This window comes from Muscardinus avellanarius, assembly GCF_963383645.1.
Source record: "Muscardinus avellanarius genome assembly, chromosome: 12".
Lineage (NCBI taxonomy): Eukaryota > Metazoa > Chordata > Mammalia > Rodentia > Gliridae > Muscardinus > Muscardinus avellanarius.
The window spans coordinates 6,037,843-6,055,950 of record NC_137798.1 but is presented as its reverse complement, the minus strand read 5'-3'; the positions used below and the strand labels follow the sequence as shown (position 1 = coordinate 6,055,950).

General features: G+C 41.5%; 1 protein-coding gene and 1 pseudogene across 2 annotated transcripts in view; both read right to left on the bottom strand.

Moving 5' to 3' along the window:
• MYO5A (myosin VA) overlaps window positions 1–18,108 on the bottom strand; it is a gene marked incomplete at both ends in the record, with an annotated part of 127,810 nt that overhangs the window by 67,014 nt on the left and 42,688 nt on the right. The window contains 7 exons of the mRNA XM_080707005.1: window positions 1,630–1,727; window positions 2,634–2,795; window positions 5,895–5,978; window positions 7,017–7,142; window positions 10,271–10,411; window positions 15,231–15,312; window positions 16,093–16,358. Coding sequence (XP_080563131.1) covers window positions 1,630–1,727; window positions 2,634–2,795; window positions 5,895–5,978; window positions 7,017–7,142; window positions 10,271–10,411; window positions 15,231–15,312; window positions 16,093–16,358 — 959 coding nt within the window. The remainder of the gene's footprint in view (window positions 1–1,629; window positions 1,728–2,633; window positions 2,796–5,894; window positions 5,979–7,016; window positions 7,143–10,270; window positions 10,412–15,230; window positions 15,313–16,092; window positions 16,359–18,108) is intronic.
• Window positions 11,820–13,154, bottom strand: LOC308271192 (elongation factor 1-gamma-like; annotated as a pseudogene). The gene has a single exon. The product of its transcript is annotated as an elongation factor 1-gamma-like (transcript).

Genomic DNA, 18,108 nt, shown 5'->3' with positions numbered 1-18,108 from the left:
AGGCAGGGAAAGGCAGGGGAGAGGGAAATGGGCACTCATAGCCCGGGGAGTGGTGTGATTATAACCTGGAGTTTATGTGCCTGGTCTTTTTAAAATGTATTTTTAAAGTCATACATAATATTTATACATATTTAAGAAGTAGTATGATATTTAAAACATGCATACAATGTATAACAGATCAAGTGCCTGGTCTTTGATCCAAAAATTCCACTTTTAAAAATACATGATTCTGAGAAGATAATCGGAAAAATGTGTAAAAAATGTTTGGCAAAAGATTATTATTATAAGCCAGGCATGGCTTATTATTATTATGCCTGTAACTTCAGTACTTGGGAGACTAAGACAGGAGGATCGCAGGTTCAAGGACAGCCTCAGCAACTAAATGAGGCTCTCAGTAACCCAGAGACCCTGTTTCAAAACAAATAATAAAATCGGGTTGAGGGTGTAGTTTGAAGGGAGAGGCCCCTGGGTTGCATTCCCAGTACCCCTCCATATAAACACACACACAACATTATTATAGCACTGTTGGAAGAATGATATTCAATAATGATTATCAATAATAATCATTATGATTATTATCAATAATAATTAAAATAAAATGACAGCATATATCTGTATTATAGGATACTCTGTAGCCATTAAAATATGATGTGAATTTTTGTGTGTGTGGTGCTGAGGATTGAACTCAGTCACATTCTACTTCCAAGTTACACTCTTAGTCCTTTTTATTTTTTGAAACAGGGTCTAGCTAGGTTGCTGAGGCTGGCCTTGAACCTGCAATTCTCCTATCTCGGCCTCCTGAAGCCCTGGGATTAGTCCTGTGCCACCACACCCAGCTGATGTGAATCTTCACTTACTAAATGGAAAATGTTCACAATCTATTAAGTTAAAAGCAAAAATAAAACATCAATTACAAAGAGACACTCCCTTTGTTAGTTTTTTTCTCCTCCTCTCTCTTTTTCTCTAACACACACACACACACACACACACACACACACACACACACACACACACAGCAGGAATAAAGGAATGTTGGTTAGTCAAGATGGATCTATGTCAGGTAATAACAATTATTTCTCTGAATATTATGGATGCTTTTTCATGTATTCTTGTGCCATTCTATATTTCCTGAAAATTGTTTTCATAATATAAACTTATTTCTTTCAAAATTATAGAAGTATTTGTTTTCAGGAAAAAATACTCCAGAAAGACTCATTCCCCTCTCTTACATGGTATTTGAAATAGAATGAGGTGTTAGCAAAAGTAGACATTCTCCGATGGCGTTAACGGGTACAAAGTGGCAGGTAAACCTTTCCCAAAGCAGCGTTAGCCTGAGCCAGCTCCGATTTTAACTATTGCGCAAATTAACAAGAGGCCAGAAGATCCTGAACCGAGGCAAATGCAAAAGAAAACAGAACCAGCAGATATGCTTGTTTGTCCTTGACTTGAAATCCGCAGAAGACTAACAGCTAATTGGTTCTCATATTCTGAAAAGGGAACCAAAACCCTCTGTTAACTGCTAGTTCCCTCCATGAGACATGGAGATTTACCCCAACACTTCCCCCTATTTTGGTTCGGCAATCCTCTGCAGTGTGGACGCGTCCTTTTCGGCAGCTGAGCGGTACTCACGTGAAGGGGAACTTGAAGTCGTTGGGTTTGATGCAGCGCACGTAGTGCGGAGTCGTGGCATTGAGGGCCTCCATCAGCAGATGGAGGGAGTTTCGAAACTGCACGAAAAGGGGCAGGAAGAGGCAAAGTGTCGTCAAAGGTCAGAGATAATGTAAGACAATTAAAATTCTCTTCCTCTGACAATAATGGACGTGGCTTTGCCACCTATGAACTAAGAAGGGGGTTGTGAGTCAAACAAGCAGCAGGGCTTCCGGTCCAGCTCTGCCAGCTCTCACCTCTCACCTGCCCACTCGGCTGAGCACGTCTGCCCTGCGCGCCCCTTCCCTCGCCCCCTCTTAATACAGGCTGCTGTAGCTGTGACGGACCGCAGTCATGTAGGAGTCACAACATCTATAACCCTGGGTTCAAAATTTTAAGTCCATTTCATCATGTAAAGTAAGAATTTTGCTATAAGATACTGCAAAAAGTAGATGTCTTAGAAAAGAAGAAGTGAGTGGAGAAGGGGTGAGGGTGGCCAGAGATTGGTTCCAGAAGGGACACGGGATCAGGGCTGGAGGCTCTGGGCCATCTCAGCCCCGCTCCTATTCACACCGGGTACAGGTGTCACACGGGAACACACGGTACACTGATCAGCGGGCAGCCTGAACAGAGCCGCTCCTAACCCACCAAGCTAGGCACTGCCCCTGCGTGCGACGTCTCCCGCGCCTCACAAAGGAAGGGGCGGGCTCCTTCTTGCACTGAAGGAGCTAACTGATGCTCTGTACAAATTCAGAGACCAAACAAGTGGAGAATGAAACAAAGACAACAGTGGTCTGAGAAAGAGGATATGCGCCAGAAGAATTAAGACAGAAAAATTATTTTTGGAAAGGCTGATGCAGTCTTGGCACCCGAGCAGGTGGAGAGAAGCATGTGTGCGTGGGGGGGGGGGGGTGTCTTCAGGGTGGGAGCGCAGCCTCTCCTCACCTGGGGCCCAATGGGCAGGCCGCACAGCAGCCCCCACTCACCTGGTGGCCCACTGTCTTCTTGTGCTCTTTGACCACCTGGCCTGGCCTGCCTTTGGCAGCCTTGGCAGGGATACGTGTGAGGGCTGTTCGCCCCGAGGAGGTGGCGGAGGTCGGACTGATGGCTTTCTCATCATCTTGAAACAGTTCTGGCAGCATCTTGAACTGAGCCAGGAAGAGTAAAAGGAAATTATACTGCAACTCCACACTCAAACAAATGCTCACAGAAGAGACGTGGCCAGGCATGCTGGCATACACGTAGAATCCCAGTACTTGGGATCACAGGTTCAAAGACAGTCTCAAAAGCTTAGTGACCCTTTTTCCAAATAAAAAATTAAATAGGGCTGGGGGAGTAGCTCAGAGGTAGAATGCCCCAAGTAATGACTCTTTCAACTGAGTAATCGCTGTCAAAGTCACATTCCAGAAATAATATCTGTTTTAAGAGCCAAAAATATTAAAGAAAGGTAAAATAAATGCTTTGTAAAAAAGAAAAAAATAGGGATTCTGCCACCATGTTTAAGGTAAAAGAGAATCAAAATGACCACACCCAGCCTTGAAAACAGAAAATTTGCCACTATAAATATATTATAACTATATACTAGTTATGTATATATAGTTATAACTATAATTACTTTACGAGCAAAATTGATGGAACTTGTATCGTATTACTTCAGTATCACAAAAAGATTCATCATAAGGTAGAGAAAATTACCAGTGCAAGTTTGCAAGTTATTTATCCAGTGTTTCCTCACCTGCTTTACCCATCTACTCAGAAATTCAAATGGTAAGCACCAACTAAAAAACACCACTAAAAATCTCACCAGGAGGTTGTCATGAACAAGTTCTCTAAATTTATAAGTTAAAAATAATTACGCCGGGCGTGGTGGCACACGCTTGTAATCCCAGCATTTGGGAGGCTGACACCGGAAGATCGTGTTTCACGGACAGCCTCAGCTACTTAGTGAGGCCCTGTGCAACTCAGTGAGACTCTGTTTCAAAATAAAGAATATAAAAAAAAAAAAAAATAGGGCTGCGGATGCAGCTCAGAGGTAGAATGCCCCTGGGTTCCATGCAAAGTACCACCAAAAATAAAAAGGCTTTTAAGGTGGGTTATAGAAAAGTAACAGAAGAAACCTTGCCCTTATTCAGAGTATTTTTATATTTGTTTTCAAGGGTTTTAGAACTTTTTTGACTCTGTAATCAATTTTTGTTCAATCTTGTTATGAAAGACTATTAAGAGAACTGCTAGCTGGGCATGGTGGCGCACACTTGTAATCCCAGCATTTGGGAGGCCTAAGACAGGAGGATCACAGGTTCACGGCCAGGCTCAGCAACTTAGTGAGACACCCTGCAAAAGAGTGAGATCCTGTTTCAAAATTAAAGAATAAAATCAGGCTGTGGGTGTAGGTTGGAGGTAGAAATGACCCTGGGTTCCATCCCCAGCAACACACACACACACACACACACACACACACACACACACACACACACACACACCTGCTATATAAGTGGGTAGAAGATATTAATTAATATGGTTGGAAGAAAATTTATGAAACAAGAGACTTCAAACTAGTTAGTCCACAGGAATTCAATATATATACATATCTTTATGAGTCATATCCCATATAAATGAAATAAATTATTTGTGTAAATCAAGTTACATTTATAACTACCATTTATTTATGTAATTAGCTCAGAATATTTCCAGAAAATAATCTTCTTATGAGAGTTCTTTTACTGAGAAACAAAATCCTATAATTTCATTTGCTATTAATGTATAATAAATCAATGATAAGGGTAACTTAGAAAACAATTCGGATTGCTATACATAACAATAATGATTAAATATATTCCTTGCTAGGAAAAAATAACATATTCTAGCTAGGTTGGCTATAAAGAAGATATAAATCTATTGAAAAAGAAATCTACTCATGATATCCCCTAAAAGAATAAAATATTTAGAGCCGGGTGTGGTGGCGCACGCTTGTAATCCCCGCGCTTGGGAGGCAGAGACAGGAGGATCGCGCAGGTTCGAAGCCAGCCGCGCGCGCTGGCTTAGGAGACCCTGTTTCCAAATAAAAAAATGTTAAAATAGGTCTGGGAGTGGAGCCCGGAGGTAGAAGGGCTTCCAGGAACCCCAGTACCACAAAAAAAAAAAAAAAAAAAATTTAGAAATAAAACTAACAAAAGAGGAAAAAACCTCTATAAGGAAAATTATAAAATATTGAAGAAAGAAACTGAAGACCTCAGAAAATGGAAGAACCTCCCATGCTCTTGGATAGGCAGAATAAATATCATCAAAAGGCCATTCTTCCAAAAGTGATCCACAGATTCAATGCAATACCATTAAGATACCAAGGTCATTCTTCACAGGTAGAAAAACCAGCCTTGAAATTCATTTGGAACAATAAAAATCTCAGAATAGCAAAAACACTTCTCAGCAATAAAAACCATGCAAGAGGAATCACAATACCTGACTTCAAACTATACTACGAAGTCACAGTAAATAAAAACAGCATGGTATTGGCACAAAAATAGATAAAACCAACAGAACAGAAGAGAAGATTCAGAAACAAATCCACATACTTATAGCTAATTGATTTTTTACTAAGGGGCCAAAAACATACACTGGACAAAAGATAGCCTCCTTAACAAATGGTGTTGGCAAAACTGGTTATTCATATGTAGAAACTGGAAATAAACCCCACTTTCTCACCCTGCACAAGAGTCAATTCAAGATGGATCAAAGACTTGGAAATCAGACCAGAGATAGGGCATAGGACCAATACTCCAACACACAGGCACAGATAAAAACTTCGTCAACAAGACTCCAAAGGTACAAGAAACTAAAATAAGGATCAATAGGTGGGGTTGCATTAAACTGAAGAGCTTCTGTGCGGCAAAGGAAACTACCAAGAACCTCAACTTCCATCACCACAATCACCTCTGAGAGACACCTGCTCATACACACTACCCTTTAGTCCTTTGTGCTGGGCCTTTGGCATTCTGGACCAGGTCTCTAGTGTAACGTGTGTACAATAAATCATCTCTTCTGCTTAGCTGAAGAATAAAAAAAAAAACCCTAAAAACTAAAAGAGGCCGGGGGGGGGGGGCTTAGTGGTAAAGTGCCCTTGAGTTCAAAGCCTAGTTATACTTACACACACACACACACACACACACACACACACACACACACACCTAATACTTAAGTAATTAACATGTTATTGAACATATCTAGATTGGAGTAGATCTATTTCTGGTTACCTTGCTCGACTTAAGAACTTTAATCTGTTCTTCAAAAACCGTGTCTTTATTTTTTTCAAGAAAGCCTTCACATTGGTATTCCACCTGAGAACATAGGAATCATCAACAAAAACATTTCTTAGTTCGGGCTATATGATTATCTCTCAACAATCATCATTTATTTTCTAAGTAATCAATACCATTCCTGGTTAAGAAGTACATTAACCTCACAGTAAAACTCCCCAAATATTGTTTCCCAAGGAAAGAGTGGTAATGTGTGCTTATTTTTTTTTTTTTTTTTTGGTGGTACTGGGGTTCCTGGAAGCCCTTCTACCTCCGGGCTACACTCCAAACCTATTTTTACATTTTCATTTGGAAACAGGGTCTCCTAAGCCAGCGTGCGCGGCTGGCTTCGAACCTGCGCGATCCTCCTGTCTCCGCCTCCCAAGCGCGGGGATTACAAGCGTGCGCCACCACGCCCGGCAATGTGTGCTTATTAACTGTGGCCCAAACGTCCCTCTGACATCATGAGAAAGCGGACTCATGAGAAGTTGGTCCTCTTCCCCATGATGGCCCAGAGGCTCCTTCCAGCCTGACCAAGTGCATCTCCTAAGCTAGCCCACCATCAGCAGGAGCACATGGCTGTCTGATGGGAAAGAACTGAGGAGCTATTGAAGGACGGGGGGAGAAGCTGGGGAGATACCGCATGATTTGGTAAAGTGAAGTTCCTTGAGAACAGACTACTTCTCTTCCAAAACCTCAGCAACTTCTGCCATCGGTCACTCAAGGAGCTCTACATGAATCCTTCAAATCCTTAGGTGAACTTGTGGTCATCCTAAGGTTTCCAACCAAGACTAAGGCAGACTCAGATGGTCCTCAAACCCTGAAGGGAACCCAGAAAGCTGGCTTCCTGGAATTCATAATTATAGACAGAAGATTGTAGACCCATACTTATTTCATATATATTTAATTTAAGATAAAGGAAGAGAAAATCAACAAGCCAACACTGGAGATTGCTTTTCCTATAAGGACTCAAGAATGCAACCATCAGCAAAGAATAAAATAATACTTCTTGACTATTGATTTTTTTCTTCTCATTTAACTTAAATATTTAAAAAGCAAAAAGTTACAAAGTTTCCTTACTTTGTCAGCAAAATGTTGGATGATGAAAGCTTTGTTTGATAGACGGGGCTTTTCAAAGAGTGCACATTTGTTCAAATGTGTGTTGTACAATTTTTGGGCCCAAGTGTCATCTGTACCTTTAGGCATCTGCATTGAGGGGGGGAAAAAAAAGAAAGAAAATAAGAGGCATGTTGAGACATTTTTGATGCATCAGCTGCCAAGAAATCTTTTTTTTTTTTTTTTTGGCTTTACCTAAAACTTCTATATTCAGTTTAAGAATTCATTTCTTCTACATTTCTCTCTTGCAGGCCAAAAACCAATCACTAATGAAGGGCATGACCAAGAGCTTCCTATGGATGACCCAGCCCAAGCTTTGTGTGAAAACATGCCTGAACAAGGAACCATCAAATAAATATTTGATCTGGTTTTTTTTTTTTTTTTTTTTTTTTTTTGGTGGTACTAGGGGTGGAACCCAGAGGCTTTATACCTCCAGGCTATACTCACAGACCTATTTTTATATTTTATTTGGAAACAGGGTCTCACTAAGTTGCTGAGAGCCTCAATAAGTAGCTGAGGCTGGCTTCAAACCTGTGCAATCCTCCTGTCTCAGCCTCCCAAGCGCAGGGATTATAAGCGTGCACCACCATGCCCAGCATTTGATCTGTTTTTAAAACAATGAAGGTCTTATGAGTTGAGGAAGAAATATCATAGCTACCATGTATGTTTTAAATAAAAATGACATTTGTGAATTATGTAAACCTAGGGACTTTTCTACCTCTGAGCTACACTCCCAGACCTATTTTTTATACTTTATTTGTAAACAGGGTCTCACTAAGTTGCTGAGAGCCTCATTAAGTAGCTAAGGCTGGCTTCAAACCTGTGCGATCCTCCTGTCTCAGCCTCCCAAGCGCTGGGATTACAAGCATGCGCCACCATGCCTGGCTAAAAGTGACATTTTTGTGGAGTGTTTACATAATTCACAAGGTTATGAAATGGAGGGTGATTTCCTTTTCTGATTCCTTCAAATTCCTATCTCTATCTTCTAAGACATGTACAAGAATGGGATTATTATATACACTCCTTGCATTTTCTTATTAATAACATTTCCTTATGGACACTAGATTATAAATTTTTTGTTATTAAGACAATTTGCTATAGCTTTCTTCTTATATGTGTATATCTCTTGGATACTTCTATAATTATATTAATAGGTTAAGGTCTAAGTAGTTCTATTCTTACATCAAAAGGTATATGTACATACGATTCTGATAAGTGTTGTCAAATTTCACCTCACATATGCTGTATAAATTTTTTTTTCTTTTTGGTACTGGGGATAGAACGCAGGGGCATTCTATCTCTAAGTTACACCCTAGTCCTATTTTATCCTGTTATTTTGAAACAGGGTCTCACTAAGTTTTTGAGAGCCTCACTGAGTTCTGAGGCTGGCCTCTAACCTGCAAATCTCTGTCTCAGTCTCCCAAATACTGGGATTACAGGAGTGCCCCACCATACCTGACTGTATGAATTCCTATCCTCCACTGAGAGTACATGTGCAATATTCATTATTTAGTATTATCAAATGAAAGGTATTAAGTTTAAGCTTGCCCATTTGATGGGGAAAAGTGGATTAACCCATTTTGTTTTGTATTCTTTTTTTAATATCAAGTGAGGCTTAGCACTTTTCATTATATATATTCTTAATGTTTAGAAAGTCTGGATGTTTATAAGGAGCAACCTGTGATAAGTTGTAACTTACTGCATATAACCTAAAGAAAGATTAAGGAAAAGGAGAGGTTATTTGCCTAAGATTACTCAGTCAGTACTAAAGAGGGATCTAGTATTTTTCTAACATACTGCAATTTTTCAAATATTAGAGCTAAAACTTCATCCTTATCATATATTATACAACAATTAATTTTTAGATGATGGCTATTTAGAACTACTATTCAAAACATGTTTTGCACAATTCCTTATTATTTATTGGTGCACTTTAAGTGCAGATCTGAGGGGGATTCCCAGTGATACCTGTCGTTTCCTTCCCAAGCCTCCCAGTTCCCTTCCTTCCTGCCTCCCTTAGTCCATTCCCACTGGCCCACTGTCTTGCTCCTCATTTTTATGACGTCCCTTTTATTTCTACTTTCTCTCTAGCTTCCAAATATAAGAGCAAACAAGCAGTCTTTGATTGTCTGAGTCTGGCTGATATAAGCATAATATCCTCTAGTTTCGTCTACTTTTCTTTTTTGTTTTGTTTTGTTTTTGTTTGGTGGTACTGGGGATGGAACCTAGCGGCCTTCTACCTCTGGGCTACACACCCAGACCTATTTTATATTTTATTTGGAAACAGGGTCTCTTAAGCCAGCTGAGGCTGGCTTCAAACCTGCGCGATCCTCCTGTCTCAGCCTCCCAAGCGTGGGAATTAGAGGCGTGAGCCACCAAGCGCGGCACTTTCCTGTTTTAATAACATATTTTGCTCTTCTTTAGGGCTGCATAAAACTCCACTGTGTGTTTATGCCACTTTTTCTTTATCCATTCGTCTGTTGATAGACATTCAGTTGATTCTATAACTTGGTTATTGTAAATTATGCTGCTATAAACACAGGTATTCACATGCCATAGTCTTCTGATTTTCATTGTTTTGGGAAGATACGGAGGAGTGGTCTGGCCGTGTCAGGCGGAGGTTCCCTTCCTGGTCCTTTGAGGAACCTCCATTCCGATCTCCACGGTGGTTGTATAATTTACACTCTAGCAGTGTGTAAGTAATCTTATCTCCAGATCCTCACCAGCACTTACTATTGTCTGTATTCTGATGACTGCCATCCTAATTACAGTTATGTGAACTCTCAGTATAAACTGCACTCCCATGATTGCTAAAGAAGTTGAACATTTTTTCATATATTTGTTGCCTGTCCCTATTTCTCCTTTTGAGTACTGTCTATTTAGTTCATTTTACAGAATTTTTGCATTTCCTTAAGTACATTCCAACACTAAATAAAAAGTGTTAAAGTATGCAAATTAACCACAGTCATAAAAATTGGTAGCAATTGTATCTAATGCCAATTTTTCACGTAATCTATAAATAGCTGGAAAAAGAAAGACATTTTTCCCTGTTTCACTTTTAACTAGAATCCTTGGGGTCTAGTATCCCTACAGAATGAGTTAGAGTGAACCCCACCCGTCACACTGGCATCTCATGGTGTACTAATAAATGCCTGCTTGAACCCACTTGTCTTTTGACCTTGATGCATCTTTTTGATTCCCGAGAAAATTAGACTTACTTTGCATTCCTCGTCTAGCAAATCGAGGATGCCCAGTTTAGATTCTATAAGATTAATACAAGGCTGATTATCATAAAAATCTATGAGTGTCCATGGAATTTGTTCCTTCATATATTCCTCTTGTTCTAATTTGAAGACATGCTGAAATGAAAAAGAAAAGTGCAGCCATTATGGGATCATTATTATAAGAAATGCACTTAAGACACAATATTCTATAAAATACTAGAGGATGCCAAAATAACTAGAGACAGTTCAGTTTCCAGCAACAATAATCTCATGGGAGAGGTATGTATTCACACACAGAAAAGTCAATAAAATCCAGACAGTGAAACATCAGCTATATAGAATTCTTAGTGAACAAGGAAATCTAGGCACGCGAATGATTTAAATAGCTGATAAATGGAGGAGTCTTTGGGGTTTTTTGGTTATGTATATTTCTAAAACTGCACTCTATATTTTTGGCTTCTTAAGGTATGGTTTCAGGCTGTTAACTACGTAAGACACAGAAATAGCTTAGCTGGCACTGAACAGCGATGCTCTCCAGGCTACTGAGCAGTGGGAGCACTGCACTGAGCGTAACAATACAATTCAAGGGACTGCGGTGCCCAGGTGCACGTGCCTCAGAATTAGAAGACATTTGATCTTTTATATCTACTTGATTATTCTCCTCAGTCGGGGAATCTATAGTGCACTTCTCTGGGCTCTTCATCCCATGCTGCAAGTAGCTACAAGAACTACAAACCCATTGCTGTTTTGGCTAAAGGCTCCAGCCAACATCCACACCACTGCTTCTCATCTGCATTCGCTTAACCAAAGATATGCCTAGACTGTACCCTGGGTGTCAGTCACCGCACATCATCAACAGCATAGACATGGAGTTGGGGGATCAGTGGGAGAGGCAAGAAATCAAATAATCACAAGGAACACAATTACAAACTATAACTATACAAAGAAAGGTCTTGCATACTGAAAGAACAGCAACGTTCTTCTTCCGGTTTGGATACATGGCGGTCAGGGTGGGTCTCCCTGGGGAAGAGCTTGGGCTCAGAGCTTTGAAAACAGATGAGAGTTGGTCCACACGGGAAGGGCAATTCAGACCCCACCAGAGCTCCTGATCCAGGTGGCCTCCCTAGCCCTACAGCTCACACCCAGCTGCACCTTAACCTATAAATGACAATAATAATTACTTGTTCTTACGAGGGTTTCTGTTGTTATTTTTGGTCTCTTTTGTCTCCTTTGGGTCTCTCTCATATCTTGCTCTTTTTCTAGGAAAACCAGACAACACATGCTTTCTAGGACCCCAAGCCTTAGGAACCAGGCTACACGGAGATCTCTTATACAGACACTCCTCATACACCTGGGATTTTCCCACTTTATCCTGTATTTACTGGCATGTCACTCTTGGCTCATGTATAGTATCTGCAATGTAACCAAGTTGTAATAAGCCTCGGTCACCCATATGCATATTTTTTTCAATGTTCAATTTCCTTTAATGACCCCCATCTCCTTGAAGGGCAGGCTCAGGCAGCTAGGTGGTGGCAAGAGGTGTTCACTTGAAGATCTTGCCCTGATTGAAGGCTTTGCCCACATGCAGGAAGGTCCCTTCCCAGGAGAAGTACTCTCGAACCAACGTCTGGGTCTCCTCACTGCGAGGGTCCAGCTTCCGCCACATGTATTACTCGTAGTCCATCTGCCAATCTGGACTCAGCGGAAAGGCAAGCTGCTGGCCTCGGAAGACCCAGACTCCAGAGATGGAGCTGCTATTGTTGGTTCCAAAGAGGATGACACTGGCAAAGGCGTTCTTCCTCAGCTTGTCCAACCACTGAAACATTCCAGTGATGAGGTTGCAACTCGTGAGCTCTTGGGGAAAGCGGTACTCAGCAAACCACAGGGACCAGCCGTCCTTGTCAAAGTGCTCCCAGAAATATGGCAGCGCCACAGAGAGCGTGTCCTCATTGGAGTACTTGTGCTTAAATTCATCCAACACAAAGATGCTCTTGGGCAGATGCGCAAAGGGGTCCTTGGCCTTGGGCTCAGCAGCCCGTGCCTGCTCACACTCGTCCATCTCCTCCTCGGGAGCGGAGGCAGCCGCCTTTTTCTCTTCTTCCTTCTCAGCCTGGGGCTTCTGCTTCTCTTCCCGGGAACCCTTCTCTTTCCATGGGATGTCCTTTTTAGGCTGGCTCTCTGCAAACTTCTTAGCATCAAACTAGGCCATCTTCTCACACAGCTTCACCTCCCCCAAGACAGCCTGGAACTGGGGCTGGTTAATGCAGGTGAGAAAACCAGCGGTTGGTGTTGGGAAAGGCCTGGTGGAAAGAAGGCTCCAGGACCTGCTTATAGAGCCACACCAGGGCGCAGACAACTGTGATGCCAGCCAGCGTCACCCATTCACCCACCAGAAAAGTCCTCGTCTTGGAGTGAGCATCCAGCAGCCCCAGAATTCGCCTCACCTCCTCTTCTGCATTCTCGGTGGCCTGTTTGTTGTGGTGCACGATGCCCAAGGTGGGGAACACCCAGGTACTGGCTGGGGCAGGATGTCCCTGCCGGCCAAGCTCACCCCTGCACCACCTGGGCGGCCGCCTCTGGCACACTTCCCCGCAGCTCCTCGTTACTACATAGTAGGCAATGGCGTTGCTCTCAAGCACGCAGAATCCATCATTGCCCTCAAATGCTGGAACCTTTCCGGCAGGAAATTTGTGGAGAAATTCAGGGGTGCAGTTGGTTTGCCAAAATGGAAGTGGGGTGGTGCGGAGAGCACGCGGACCTGAGCCCCACTGTACTGAGCAGCAATGAGGGCCTTGAAGGCCCCCCAGTGTTCAGGATATGTGTGCAGGGTCCCAGCGGCCATGGTGAGTCCGCAGAGAAAGGGGGTGGGGCGCTCGATGCTGCCACCATATGCATATTTATCATGTAAATCAGCAACTTCCCTGTCCTCTGGGATGGCAAGTAGGACACCATAAGTCAGCAGCATGCCCTGACTGATGGCATTAGCGCCTTCCAAAACAATGACTTCTGTCTTTCAGTATTGAATTTGTTTATATGCAGTCTCCATACTCACAACAGAAGCTCCGCTCCAGGCCTGTGTGTGTTGGAAGGGGTACTAGAGACTGAACTCAGGGGCGGTCTACCTCTGAGCCACACCCCCAGCCTTTATTTTTTTAATCTGGAAACAGGGTCTTGCTAGGTTTCTGAGGTTTAAGTTTCTGAGGTTGGCCATGAACCTGAGATCCTCCTGTCTCAACCTCTCAAGTCAGGGATTAGAAAATTATCTATCCCTCTGAACCTCAATCTGACTTTCTAGAGGTAAGAACTTTTCATTCTTTGAGCTATTTCTTCTGATGCTTACTGGCATATTTCTAAAGAACATGCTTATCAGCTACTTTCTATTTTATCAACTTGAAACTTTATTTTCTGATTGGACAAGGCTAAATTCACATATATATGACCTCACTACTGTTCCTTTGCTATCCTCCCAATATTACTGCTTTTGGGTTTTCTTTTGACTTTTATTAGTTTTGTAATTTACAATAATACTTTCCAACTTCTAATTTTTGTTTATCATCCATGGACCACATCATAAACTTGACCTCTCTTTTCATATAAGGTTTATAAGGGAATCTTTTCTGCCTTTCCGCTCTTTTCTATATCTTTTTAATTTCTACAGGTGCCCCCCCCCTTTTGTGTGCTAAGGATTTAACCCAGAGCTTTGTACAGGCATGTCCTACCACTGAGCCACATCCCCAGTCCTGCGTGGCTGTGTGTGTTGGGGGGGTTGAACTCGGGGTATTCTACCTCTGAACTATATACCCAGCCCTTTAAAAGATTTTTTTTTAAATCTTGAAATAGGATCCTTGCTATGTTACTGCATACTGGCCTTGAACTTGTGATCCTCATTTCTCAGTCTCCCAAACACTGGAATTACAAGCATATACTACCACACCCAGCTTGACAGCTCTTTTTTTTTTTTGGTGGTACTGGGATTTGTGGAAACCCTTCTACCTCCAGGGTACACTCCCAGACCTATTTTTATTTGGAAACAGGGTCTCTGAAGCCAGCACGGCTAGCTTAGAACCAGCGAGACCCTCCTGTCTCCACCTCCCAAGCACGGGGATTACAAGCACGCGCCACCATGCCTGGCTTGACAGCTCATTTTTAATATCTTCTTTTATCAATACTAGTAATCACCCGCCAATCCTGAACTTAGAACTGTATCTGACATGCAATGAGCAGTTTATATATCTCGATTTACTTAATACATAAAACCACAAAAAAATTGTAGTAAGTACAATTCCTCTCTCCATTTTCTAGATGAGGAAGCTAAGGTCCAGCAAGGCCAATTAACTTGCTCAACATCCTGGACAATCAAGACAGAGTGAGATTTCAACCCCAGAAGCTCACCCGTCAGGTCTGCATCCTTCTCTATTATAATCTACCACGGCTCATTTTTCAGCACGTCCAAATCTCCCATCATTATGAAAATCCTCTAGGATATTTGATATTACTGCTTCACAAGAGCCACCCTCAAAATATTCCCTCTGTCACTGTCTCAGTGAATGGCTGAGACTGATGAAAAAAGAATACATGGGGTTCTGGTGTGTAGTTCTATCATCTTGCTAGTGCAGAACACAAGAGTTAAGGTGGTGAGAGCTTCAGAACACGACACTGAAGGGCACCCGAGACGTAAGGCTTCAGACCCCGTGTTACTGCCTGACACATCCCGCTTCTCTCCTCCAACACGTCCCCAGAGTTCTCTACTTCCGGCAGAGGAATGACCACCAAAGATTTTGCTAATGCTGCCTCCTTTTTCTTCACTCAGTTCCTCAGCTGTGTGGCTATTTTAAACTTCAGATATAATCATTATAATTCAGGACTTCATTCCATGGACCAGGCTTTAAACAAAAACCAGAAATTCAAAAGAATAAGTTATAGAAGGGTATTATTCAAAGAAAAAAATTCTTACCATGTTGAATTGTTGCTGTAGTTTTTCATTTGCATAATTTATACAAAACTGTTCAAAACTATTTATCTCAAATGTTTCAAATCTGTAATACCAAAAACAAAATAGAAAGGCAAGGAAGAGAATACAGTTTTAAAATATTCATAATGTGCACACTAGGAGGAAATAAGGAGTTCCCCAACATCAGGCAACTTTCTTTACATTACATGACAATGAAAATAAAGGTTAATAAGTCAAGAACATGGAATATATACCACACAGACAAGCATCTGCCAAAAGGCAGAGTTTTTTTTTTTAAGGCCCCAGAATGCAGAAGTTCAACACTATGAGTTTTTGAGGTTCATTTATTCCCAAGTAAGGAACAAGAGAATTACAAAAAAGCCACTGCTCCTGAGAATTCACAGACTCCTAGCATCCCACATGTGCAGAAAGGAAGAGGAGTAGACATCTCATGGTTTCTTTTGAAAAGCTGACCCAGGGGATGAAAACGCAGGCATTAAACCATACAATATGTAAAGAGGGTTTTAATAGTCAAAGAAGGATTTCCAAAAGAGGCAGAACTAGCAAATGAAATTAGATCTTCAGAAATCCAGTGATAATTTATCACGTGAGCTTTGAAAACCAATTTATTTCGTCCATTTGTTTAATAAACTGGGTCTGGTGTTGAGCTGATTTCTTTGTTGTTGCTTTAATTAAATTTTAAGTACCATGCGATTACACTGCCACCATCAAGGTACTCCTGGCTTGTCCTAGGCAAGTTTTTCTTCTCCTGATTAGTAGGAGACAAAATTAAACACCCTCTCAGAACTGCTAAGAATCTCCACAAAGAAGTGATCTCTGGCAGACCAGTTAGCCACACACTTACCCATAAATGTCCAGCACGCCAATAAAGGAGTGCTGCTTGACGGCAGAATGGAGAGCCTGATTGACGTGATCTACAATCCAGTTAAAGAGCTTGGCGTAGATGTGCTTGGCCAAAGCATCGCGAGCATTCGTGGCCTGCAGCTTGGAGATGGGTTTTATGTATGTCTCTGTGGCCGTAGCCAGCTTCCGATGGCAGAGCCAGTGACTCATCTCCTCATAATCCACACCCATGAGGTCACAGAAGATGCTGAGAGGTTCATGCCTAGGCTGTCAAAAGAGAATGGGTTATTTCATATGGCCAGACCCATCAAATAAGAACTCACTGAAAAACATCTACAAAGAGATATTAAATAAAACTTAGCAATTTATTTGCTATAACAAACATGGCAATTTTCCAAACCTCACTTGTGATAATAATCACAATCATTCATCGCACCAGCATCAGGGTGGCTTTTTGCAATATCTTTTAGTGTTCATTTCAAAAGTTCCCTCCTCCTCGCCTCTTCACAAATTTATCTGTATCTCTCTTAGGATACACTCATCCATTAATTCAATCAGTCAGCTAGTCAACAAATAATTTACTGAGTACCAATATGTGTCAATAAACAAAAACAGACATGGTCCCTTTTCACCTAGGACTTATAGTTACCAGGGAAAATGAATATTAATCCAATGATGGGTCCCTAAAATATAAAATACTACCAAGAAAAAAAGACACTATGCTAAGAGTCCAATTAAGGGGTGTGCTCTATCAAAGCAGGCAGGAGACAGTTGCCTAGAGAAGTAGAATTGATATCTGAAGGAAAAAAAGATGCTACTGGGCTACAGTGGAGGAAGGAGTACCCCAAGCTCAGGAAGCTGCTGTAAAGAAGGGTCTATGATAGGAGGGAAACCACCAATGGAAGAGACTGAAGCTGAGTGAGGGAGGATATGTGTAACATGTGTAGAGACAAGCACAGGGGTCTTTATTCTCAGAGCCATGGGAAGCTCAAGGGTTTTAAGCAGATAACTTGATGTTATTTGAGTCACTTTTTTTTTTTTTTTGGTGGTGGTACTGGGGTTCTTGGAAACCCTTATACCTCGGGGCTACACTCCCAGACCTATTTTATACTTTTTATTTGGAAACAGGGTCTCTTAAGCCAGCGCGGCTGGCTTCGAACCTGTGCGATACTCCTGTCTCCACCTCCCAAGCATGGGGATTACAAGCGTGCGCCACCACGCCCGGCTGAGTCACTTTTTAGATGAAAATTTCTTTAATGATTTACATATCCCTGTACCTCTGGAGTGCCTTTTGTGGGTTTTGCATGAGTAAGTGTTGGATAAATACTCATTTTTTAAATTTTGTTGGTACACTATATTTTTCAACATCTTATTCATGTACCAACTGAATCTGATAGTATTCCTGGGGAAAAGGCAAGGTGAACATTGTTATCTCAAATGGAAAAATTAGGAAATGAGCCCTAAGAGAACAAAGAGTTTGTCAAAAATCACATGGCCAAGCTGGGATGGTTGTGCATGCCTGTGATCCCAGTACTTGAGAACCCGAGACAGGAGGATCACATGTCTGAGCCATTCTCAGCAACTTAGTGAGGACCTCGACAACTTAGCAAGACCCTACTTCAAATCTGCAGATGACATGATCTTATACTTGGAAGATCCAATAAACTCAACAAAAAACTTTTAGAAACGAGTGACTAATTCAGCAACGTGTTGGATACAAAATCAATTTTTAAAAATCAAAAGTTTTTCTATATGCCAACCATAAATCCACTGAAAAAGAAATCTGCAAAACATCTCCATTCACAATAACTTCAAAAACAATAAAATGCCTAGGAATAAACCTAACCAGGGAGGTAAAAGGCCTCTACAAGGAAAATTATAAAACATTGCAAAAAGAAATTGAAAATCTTAGAAGGTGGAAGTATCTCCCATGCTCTTGGATAAATAAATATCATCAAAATGATCATCCTTCCAAACATGATCTACAGATTCAAAGCAATTCCCATTAAAATTAAAT